General features: G+C 48.2%; 1 protein-coding gene across 1 annotated transcript in view; it reads right to left on the bottom strand.

The window, feature by feature from the left end:
• Positions 1-11000, bottom strand: part of SFSWAP (splicing factor, suppressor of white-apricot family) — a 94965-nt gene that overhangs the window by 41013 nt on the left and 42952 nt on the right. The window contains exons 8-11 of the mRNA XM_011981955.1: positions 7269-7509; positions 6141-6272; positions 4875-4968; positions 3398-3569 (exon numbers count right to left, since the gene is read on the bottom strand). Of these exons, the coding sequence (XP_011837345.1) occupies positions 3398-3569; positions 4875-4968; positions 6141-6272; positions 7269-7509 (639 nt within the window). The remainder of the gene's footprint in view (positions 1-3397; positions 3570-4874; positions 4969-6140; positions 6273-7268; positions 7510-11000) is intronic.

Below are 11000 nucleotides of genomic sequence, written 5' to 3'. Positions count from 1 at the left end.
CCTATCATTGTTACTTTTTTAAAACTTTATCAATTTGAGAGGCAAAAAATAAAAACCTGTTAATGAGGATACATTGAAAAAATATATTTACTGGCCATCGATTTTTCTTCTTTTTGGAACCATCTTTTCATGTCCTTTGTCTATTTCTCTAGGTCAGTGACTGTCTTTTCTTATTGATTTATAAAAGCTCTTTCTATAGTAAGGATGTTAACCTTCATTTTTATGTGTTAGCAATTACTGCCATTTCTGTATTTGTCTTTTAACTTTATTCAGGCCAAGCCCCCATTAGACCTACTAATCTTTCCCCATGATTTACAGCTTCAGTTCTTCGACACTTCTTTCCAGCTCCAAGATTATTTCAAAAAATTACCTTTATATGTTTCTACTTTTCTAGTTTTATTTTTTACATTTAAATACTGGATTTATATGGAATTATGGTTGTCAAATATGTGATGTCTTATTATTTTTCAAAACGGAGAGCCTGTTTTTCCAACATCAATTACTGTTATACTAAAGAAGTTTCATCATAAAAATGTGAGAGAATGTTGCTGCTTTCTCAGCATCTGAGAAAGCCATTCATCTGTTAATATGATAAACTATACTAGAACTTCTCATTTTGTGACATACTGGGATTCCTGGAACAATCCTACTTGCTCATAACTTACTACTATTTTCATACATAGCTGAATTCAGTTTCATATCTTAACATCTATATTTGTAAGTGATCGTGGTCTACAGATTGCCAAGCTTTGAGAGCTTCATTCTTTTCCATCTTTCTTAATGCTCTGGAGTGGCTTTAATGATGTAGGCGTTCTATTTCTTGAGGGTGAATTAACTTGACCTTTAATTTGTCTTGGCTGACTGCCTGGGTTTAGAGGTATTTCACTAACCAATTATTTTCAAAATTCTTTCAGGTCTATAGATCTATGTCGGTTCCTTATTTATGAAATAATTTCAGCAACTCATGTTTTCTTAGAAAATGATATTTTTCACTGATTTTCAAATTCATTCAAATTTGAAATAATATATGTTCTTCATATACTTTAAAGATACCTATAATTTTTTTCCTCTGTCACACACGCTGGAACGCAGTGGCGTGGTCTTGCCTCACTGCAACCTCCATCTCCCAGGCTCAAACAATCCTCCCACCTTAGCCTCCAAGTAGCTGGGAGCACAGATGTGTGCCACCAAGCCTGGTTAATTTAATTTTTTTGGTCTCACGATATTGTCCAGGCTGGTTTCTACCTCCCAGGCTTAAGTGATCCTCCCACTTCACAGCCTCTGTGAGGAGCTGGTGCTACAGGCATGCGCCACTATGCCTGGCTACATTTTTGTAATTTTAGCAGAGACGGGGTTTTGTCATGTTGCCCAGGCTGGTCTCGAACTCTTGGACTCAAGCGATCTGCCTGCCCTGGCCTCTCTTGTGTGCTGGGATTATGGACGTGAGCCACCACACTCCACAGCAATTTATTTCTAAGCAATCTTTTCCACGTCTGATAATCAGTAGCACAAGTTTTATATTTTCAGTTTTGTAGAATACAAATTAGAGACAAAGATTTTTCTCCTGTTACGCAGTCTGTTTCAGAGATGCCCATATGCCTGGAGGCTCAGCTGTGTCTTCCGAACTTTGGAATCTCTGTGGGCGCAATGACATTTCTGTCTCCGCATCTATTCAAAGAGAGGCTGGCCTGTGCTTTTGAGAACTGAGAGTTAGCATGAGTTTTGTCAGATACTGAGTAGATCTCTGTTCAAGTGTCTCAGGCTTGGGTGGATGGAGACGGGAAACTTCTGGGTGTGCTGTTTTGTCTGCCAGGTGCCAGGACAATCAGGGAGGTGTGGAGAAGGCCATGCTGGTTGGCAGCAGCCTTGTGTGCAGGGCTGCTCCTCTGCGAGCCCCACAGCTGGCAGGGGTCAGGTGCCTTCCCTGTGCTCACAAACCCTGGGGCAGGAGGCAGGTTTGGGCTGTGGTTTCTTTCTGGGGTGTGAGAACGGATGAGGGACTGCTGCCTCTGGGATGCTCCCAGCTTGTTCCAGCCTCCTGACCACCCCTCTGTGGCTGACGGTCGACTCCCCTGGGGTCACCGCCCTGAGTCTCAAGGGCACTTCTCTGCGAGCTCCAGGTGTGCTGCCTTACCCTGACATACAGACAGTACCTCCCCCTGCTTTCTAGAGCAATAACCAGTTTCATCCTCTACTTATTACAATCCTTTGGTTATTCCAATGAGAGGCTGTGGGTGGCCGGGAAGGGTGAGAGATGGATCATTTGTGCTCAGGTAACCTCCTGGAATGAGAGGCCCAAAGACACACATAGTGAATGGCCTAGTTAGCAGTTCATCCACACGGATTTGGTTTTGCTGAATGATCACCATTCTCATACAGCAAGGCATCTTTATGCAAAGAATGGTCCTCTTACCACCCCAGCCTACTTCCTCAATCTCTCGCCTCCACTCGGCCCTTCCTTCTAACCCAAGAGCTGTCACCTCGCCCCACTGCCACACCTGTCACACTCCATTCCAGGCCACCAATGCCACCAGAAATCTCTGAAGTCGCTCCAGTGGCTTAATTGCATCACAAAGTCACCAGACTGGATAAAGTTATTCTGCTGACCTGAAACCTGTCAGATGTACCGGCCCCTCCCGCAAAGGGCACGCCTGGACAAGCTGGCCAAGGCTCCTTCACCAGCCACCCCCCAGTCACTGCTGACTACCTACCACATCTCAGCACAGGGCCGGGCAGCTCGCACCACGGGGCTCCTGCCTAGGGCTGCACCCCCGCCTCGGTGCCTCCCGTTCCTCTCGCAACACCAGCTGAACGCCTCTCCTCCACAGAACCTCCCTCCCGCGGGGGAGCCCACCGCTGCTCCACACGGGCTTCCATGAGGTTCCTGGCTACGGCGCCTGCTCTGGCCTTTGCTTCTGTCTGCTTTTTAATTGCACTGGCTTTTTATTTTTACGTGCATGTGTGTCCTGCGACATGAAAGTCTCCCTCCAAGAACATAATAAAGTAACTGAAATCGAGTGAGCGAAGTATCGCCTGGCAGAGATTCTCAAGGAACCTGCTTTGACAAATAAGTAAATGAATTTCATTGGTACAATAGTTTGCATATAAATAGCTTCAGAAGTCCCAGGGAGTATGAAGGATTATTTGAAACTTTCTGCAAACGTCCAGTACAGTGAACAGACTGTTAAACAGACACATACCTAAGGGCTGCTCACACCCACGTTACCTCCAGTGCCACGCTAGGCAAGCACAACACAGCGCAGAAGGCGGAGGTTTCGCCGCAGCCACCTGCGGGGGCCGCCAACCCCAACCCAGCCTGCAGGTGAGGTCGCCGAGGATCCTGCGCTTGCCGACTTACGGTGGAACGTGCAAGGCCAACATGCAAGTGGCAGCGTACCTTTCACCAGCTTCCCGTCCGGGACGGTCTTACTGGACGACGCCTCCTTCTTCCCGCCTGAGCCTGCCCGTGCTCCCACCTCGGCCGTGTCTTCAGGCGCGCCGTCCTCCCCAGTGTCACTCGGCTTCTCAGGAGCAGAGTCTGTGGGAGCCTCTTCCGGTGCGGACACAGCCTAGAGATGAAATGTCACTATAAACTGTCAGCAAGAAATTATACAGACATTTTCAAAAAAGAGAGATGTATACAGTATGTATGTTTCACTGGACAACGGCAACTGTACATTACTGCCCAAGCAGCACTGGGAATAGACTTCCATATCCAGATCTGCTATTTTTTCTTACAATAGAATGTATCAAAGAGGAGCAGAAGATTTTCTCCTGTCTGAAAAAACACTATACTCTTTGAAGCCCTAATACTGCCTTGGGAACCAATCTTCGGTACCTTTTCTTTGGACGCTGATTACTGAGAATTCTTTAAAAATACCAAATTATCCCCATCACCTACAGAGGAGTCAGTTTCTTTCAGTGTGGGCCATGCCATCAGAGATAAAGGTCTGAAGAAATCTCCTGAGAAGCAAGGTCCATGTCATCTCTTCACCAAAACTGGCTTTACAAAAATGTCAGGGTGTCTGTATAACTGAGAAGAGCAGAGCAAAGGCAGAAGACGGGGCTGCGGGACAAAAAGCACTTTCAAGGACACCAGCACCACGCCGGGGACCTGGTGAGGGGGAAGGACGTGCAGGAGCAGGCAGAGACCATGCTGCAGGACACCCCCAGCAGCAGCTGCTGGCCAGGTGTGAGGCGCCCACATATATATATATATATATATTCTTTTTTGAGACAGTCTCACTCTGTTGCCCAGGCTGGAGTGCAGTGGCATGATCTCTGCTCACCGCAAGCTCCGCCCCCCGGGATTCACGCCATTCTCCTGCCTCAGCCTCCCAAGTAGCTGGGACTGCAGGCATCTGCTGCCACGCCTGGCTAATTTTTTGTATTTTTAGCAGAGATGGGGTTTCACTATGTTAGCCAGGATGGTCTCGATCTCCTGACCTCATGATCCGTCCGCCTTGGCCTCCCAAAGTGCTGGGATTACAGGCATGAGCCACCGTACCTGGCCATATTTTATATATTTCATACATGTTAACACAACACATGCAGGGTACCCGGCTGTCAGGAAATGTAGCTAAAAACTGTAGACAGCCAAAACATCGAACAGCTGAAGGAACAGGATTTTTTTTGTTTAGAATGTGCTGGACAAACAATCATCAGTACTGTGAATGTGGGCAGATGTTTTCAATAGATCAAGTTCCAGAGCTAAGGGGGACGTGAAAGATGGAGTATGCCAGACACACATTAAAGAAAGGTGAAGAATCACCCAGCCCTTTCACCTGTAGGAGAATAAACAGAAAGTGACTTCTGATCTGGAAGGCAGAGCCACCTGTAACAGCTTCACGGCCTCCCTGTGTTCAGACACGTACCTGCGTGCTATCGCCCCCTTCTTTCTGGAGGAAGAACTGCTTCTTAAACTCATAATAGGCATTATACTGGTGCCATGGCTGCAGGAATTCAAATCTGAGCAGAAGGAGAAAGAAAATGGGTCATTTACCAACATAAGCACACTGAAGTAACAACAGGCCCTGTTCTCCTAGCTCTTTACTGATCTCCACAACCCCACAAGGTGGTTACTATTACAGCTACTCATAGACGAGGGAGACGGCATACAAGGGGTCAAAATCGCTTGCCCGGGGTTACACAGGTCACACTGCAAACTGGCAACATATTTTTAGGCTTTACTAGCACTGAAGCATGGGACATTACTTGGTTTTTAAAAAGAAGGGTTTGTGTCTAGATTTTTAAGGCAGATTCTTGAAAACCATGAATTATAGACTTTTATTTTAGGTAGCTTCAAAATTCTTTTTTTTTTTTTTTGAGATGGAGTCTCGCTCTGTCGCCCAGGCTGGAGTGCAGTGGCCGGATCTCAGCTCACTGCAAGCTCTGACTCCCAGGTTTACGCCATTCTCCTGCCTCAGCCTCCCAAGTAGCTGGGACTACAGGCGCCCGCCACCTCGCCCGGCTAGTGTTTTGTATTTTTTAGTAGAGACGGGGTTTCACCGTATTAGCCAGGATGGTCTCGATCTCCTGACCTCGTGATCCGCCCGTCTCGGCCTCCCAAAGTGCTGGGATTACAGGCTTGAGCCACCGCGCCCGGCCCAAAATTCTTACTTAAAAAATGAAACAAACAAAAAACAGGTAACATAATTTAAAAACACCACCCCAAGTCTAAGCAATTTAACAAGCCAATTAAAAAATGTATTTATCTAAAGACATTGGTTGGGTGTGGTGGCTCATGCCTGTAATCCTAGCACTTTGGAAGGCTGAGGCAAGTGGATCACTTGAGGTCAGGAGTTTGAGACCAGCCTGGCCAACACAGTGAAACCCTGTCTCTACTAAAATACAAAAATTAGCCAGGCGTGGTGGTGCGCACCTGTAGTCCCAGCTACTTGGAAGGCTGAGACAGGAGAATTGCTTGGGCCCAGGAGGTAGAGGTTGCAGTGAGCCGAGATCACGCCACTGCACTCCAGCCTGGGTGACACAGCGAGACTCCATCTCAAAAAAGACATTTGAGCCAAGAAAAGGATTAAAAATACATAAAAAAAAATTCATTCTGTACCTACATTTTTTAAAAAAGGCTAAACGAAATCCCCAAATGCCATATACCTAACATACAAAATTCTTCTTCTGACCTTTGATCATTCTTGGCACGAACACTGGTCTCGAACTTCAGGCCGTTCCTGGCGACATACTCGGCTAGCTTGTCAATCACAGGCTGGACGTCGGGGGGCGGGGGGATGATGGCGGCCACGGGGGCAAGTGCACTGTGGGAGAAGAGTCTGTGAGGCCCCTGGGCCTCAGGGGCTCGCCAAGCTCAGTCCTGGCTGCTCGGAGGTCCTCACCGCCTCAGATGTCCAGAGAGACATGTGAGTTACAGTGCACAGGGGAGGCTCTTGTTGAAGGTGACGCATACGACAGAAACTAAAGTCAACTAGACAGGATTATTGTCGAGTGAAAATGGGGATTTTAGTGATAAAAGGTGCATTTTTCCTAGTAATTAACATTTCTCCCCAATCACAAGCTAATTCTTAGAAATAACCAAGAGTAAGTTTTTGTTGTTGTTGCTGTTATATTAAAAAAAAAGTCAGCAAGCATGATTCAGCTTTCTTCATTTCCTGTTTGACTTGCTCAGCATGACCAGAAAGAGTCGTTTTTACAGAAACTCCCGTGTTTTATTACATTTCCCAAGAGCCTCCTTTCAAGGCCGGGCATTCCAGGCCCTCTGGTAAAGCACCTGTCTCCTCCTCGTCCCACGAACACGGGGGGCCCTTGCTGTTGGGGAAGCTAGGGCTCTGCCGATGGCTTCACAGGTTAACTAAAGTAGCTGCCAGGCCCCCGCAATGGCCAACAGCTTCGGAGAGACTCATGAAGCACCCCAACATCACCTTCCTCAAGTTTACGAACCTGCATGTTTTGCAAACAACTGCAGTTTCACTGCATACTGATTTTGCCTAGCACAGCTCAACTGAGACTCTGACACAAAGCGCAAGAACAGATGCTGGAGATCTGGGGCCAGCGTGCAACGTGAAATGAACTCAACTTTATAAGAGGTTTAACTTCAACGCTAAAAAGTTTGTGCTACGACCATTTCTGTTTTCCTGTCAACTTTGTAACTTGGGGATTTGGAATAATAACTACTCAGATAATGGGGACCCCTATATGTGATCCAGATTACAAGCCCCCCATGGAGACACAGACGACTCCAGTGACTGCAGTGCTAAGTGACCCACACAGCAGGCACCGGCGGACCCTGTGCCTACCTTGTGGTGGTGGTTGTGGAGGTGGCCCCGCTGCTTGTCTCCGCCGTGGTTGGGGGCGGCGGTGGCGTGGTCCCAGGAGGTGGTGGGGCGGTGGTCGTCACTCCGGGGGAGTTAGACACGGTCACACCAGCAGGAAGGGTGCTGTAGTAAGTGGCCACGTCGATTCCGGGAGGGGGCGGCGCCAGGCAGTAAGTGCCATCCGGTAGCATGTAGTAGCTGTAATACATGGCTGCCACGGTCGCTGTGGAGACACATTGCCTGGGAGTGAGCGTGGCCAGCGACAGACTGGTCCGTGAGTCCACAACACAGTCACAAGAGCCTGTCCCCCGGCAAGATGCAGCCTTGCTTCTGCTCACTTCCAACCATGCTGTTTTCTAGATTTTTCTGATACAAAAATGTTGTCTGTGCAATACGCAATTTAAAAGAACCAGGCAAAGCCACAACACACATCCAAAGACAGATGGAAAGTGAACAGCATGAGGATGTTCAAAGCCACCAGATGTAATATTCTCTAGACAAATTAATAGTCTCCTTAACTTCAAAATGTGCAGGTTGGGAACAGTCTCCTCTCTTGCGGCAACCAGTCACCCCTTTGCTCACACGGCTCACGAAGGCCACCTATGCTCCTAAATGCACATGTGAGGAAACGCCTCTGGCTAGCTGCCTGCGCTGACATCAGCTTTCATTCTCCAGGCACGCTGCTCCCTCCGTTCACACGTTAATCCGGAAACTACCCCCTCGGTAAGGCAGGTGCTCCTGGCAACCCCGGTGTCAACCCCCGGCCCCAGCAACACAGGCTGTGCGGGAATTTATCCAGTAAATAAAAGTTTCCAGGGGCACTGAGTCTGCGTCTGGACCTTTCCATCACAGACAGTGATGTACGCCATCTTCCCCCCTATTCTGTGCACACATGCAGGTATCTGTAGGGCAGTGGCACGCTGTCTTAACAATTAAAAATCCTGTACATTTATCCTTTTTGGGGCTAAATGTTCAGAACCATGAATCGTAGAAGATTCAACGATTACTTATGAAATTTAATTTCCAGTCCTGTTGTAGAGAAGCAAGTAGTTCTGACTACACACAGATTTAATTTCCTCTTTATTAGGAGATGGCAAAATTATTTTTCTAATTAAGAACTTTTATCTTCATTTTCAATTAATTCACCTTGAAACGGTAACACTGAAAAACAGTGAAAGCTTAACCATGGTTTCCAGTAATGTATGCTACGCAGAGAAACATTTCAGAAGTACGACTTAGACTCTCTTGACCTTTCCGTCATAGATTGGCAAGGCAGCATAATTCCTACGTACTGTAGGCATATTCTCCAGCTGCCAGCGACTTATTTAAATTAATTAGACACGATGAACTCCTAAACCGTCGCTCTCTAGCTCCATGTTATATACCAACCACCATGACACAGAAACAGCGATACTCCAAATTTTCAAAATAAGATAAGTGGGCTCAATGTACTCCACATTATCGTCTACACAGAAATATCTGAGTACCATCTCTGAGAAAAGGCCGGGGGCAAGGATGAAACCCTTGGAGGTCAATGGGAGGAGGCTGACAGCAGGGCAGGCACCGTCTCTGAGGTCCTGCAGGGGCAGGTCCTGTCTTCACTGTCTCTGTAGCCTCTGCACTGAGCACAGAGTACGTGCTGGACCGACGAACTGACCTGATAGTCCAACACAGGCTTTCCTATCAAAATCAGGAATCCAAATATAAGCACGTGCTTCTGTAAGAGACAACGTCGTCCCTGGAAGAGGGGAGCTGCTGCTTCCATCCACTCCCTGCTGGAGCCATGAGGCTACTGTGTACGGGCCAGGGTGAAGCCAGCACTCCAGGGCAGACAGCGCAGCCCACTGTGTGCTTGGCTCTGGGGAGGGCTGGGCGGAACCGACCCCACTACTGACTGGCTACTGTCAGGTCTCAAGCCTCCCACCTCAGCAGGAAGGACGGAAACCCCATGTCCTGCCCTGGACAGTCAGTCTCATTCCTAAAAAGAAGCCCAAATATGTTTTAAACTGGGGCCACAAAGGAAGGGATCTGAATTCATAAAAACAAACAAAACAGTTTATAATTATTTCAACTAGTAGTACATATTACGCAACTCCAACCTGATACCTGCATTCTTTATGTAACTGTGTAAAGTGCAATCACTCTGGAACACAACAGAGATGAAGAAGTTATTTTCAAAGCTAAGCGCCATTTCTTTGAAAGAACCTGCAGACTTCAGACTATATGACCTTCCTGAGCATTCCATCTTGTTAAATAAAAACGAAGTGTTAAAAAAAAAATAGTAGTGCTGGCAAAACGGCAGACTACTCAGAGACTCATCCACTACAAACATCAAAAACGTTGGCTAAAATATAATGAAAAATTTAGCCTGGGTGCAGTGGTTCACATTTATAATCCTGGCACTTTGCGAGGCTGAGGTGGGAGGATGCTTCAGGCCTGGGCAGTATTGTCAGACCCCATCTCCAAAAAATAAAATAAACTAGCTGGGTATGGTACACACCTATCGTCCCAGCTACTTGGGACGCTGTGGCAGGAAAATGGCGGGAGCCCAGGAGTTCGGGGCTGCATTGAGGTGTGATGGCACCACTGCGCTCCAGCCTGGGTGATAGAGTGAAGCCCCGAGCTGAGCTCACAAAAAGAAAAAAAGGCTGTCTCTAGGTGTAAAAATGAAACAAATTCCCAAATCTGAAAACACCTCCAGGGACATCCTAGCCTGGGTCCCCAACTTGCTTCAGAGGCTCCACACAAAAGCCACCCAGGCTGACCATGCTCTGGGCACACCCTTGACCCAGACCCAGGAGATTCTCATGGAGGAGAGCTGTGAAGCCCAGATACGCGCAGCCTCTGTGATACGGTCTGCTACTAGCCACTGCTGCTGTGACCTCTTCCCTGTGATTCTCTCCAAGGTTTTAATCAAATTTGAAAATCGTCCTGCTTCTCAAAAGGACTCCAAGAGAAATAAAGTATGTGCTGTTCAATGAGATGAAAACACTCATCTGTCGGCAGACGGTGGAATGTGGAACGTGGGGCGTGTCCTGTGGCACTGCCATGCTCCGAAGCGGCCCGGGAACCAGCACCGCAGGGGTGCATGAATTCCGCTACACTGCTCTTGGGTTGCCTCTCCCAGATTCCCATTTCGTAGGGTGTCAGGGATGTGAAGATCTGAGGGAGGACATCAGATCCATCCTTCCCCAGATGCTGTGGCCCTGGTGGGAGGCAGGACGGGCACAAGGCATCTGGAACAGCCCAGGGCCAGTCTCCTGAAGGGCTTCTGCCGCTTGCCCAGCCCGCCCCTTGCCCTGGTTTCTGGTCCCCAGGTCTCTGTCCTTGGCACGGCCTCACAGGGTCTCTGCCTGCCACGAGAGGCCCCTATTCAGCTTATCTCCAGTGCCACCTCTTTTGGGAAGCCTCTGCCTCCTTGGCAGACTCAGAAGGCCTTTGCTCTGGGCTCACGTGGGACCTCACGTGGGACCCTGTACACAATGCCCTAAGGCGACTCCTGCGCCAGCCACCAGGACTGGGGTGCAGCTATGGCCCCAAGGACTCCACATCTCCAAATAGTGACCACAAAACCTCAGCAGCTCGCACAGCTCCTGGCATGAGCAGGCCCTCAGTAAGTGTTTAATGAGTGAGTTCATGCCAGCTGGTGGCATGGCCTGGGCTGCTTCTAAAATGCCTCAGTGCTAAAATATCCCCCAGTGACCATGACGCTGC

The sequence above is a fragment of the Mandrillus leucophaeus genome, unplaced genomic scaffold (genome assembly GCF_000951045.1).
Source record: "Mandrillus leucophaeus isolate KB7577 unplaced genomic scaffold, Mleu.le_1.0 Scaffold232, whole genome shotgun sequence".
Taxonomy (NCBI): Eukaryota; Metazoa; Chordata; class Mammalia; order Primates; family Cercopithecidae; genus Mandrillus; species Mandrillus leucophaeus.
Note: the sequence above shows the minus strand (reverse complement) of the source record. Positions and strands in the feature narration are given on the sequence as shown.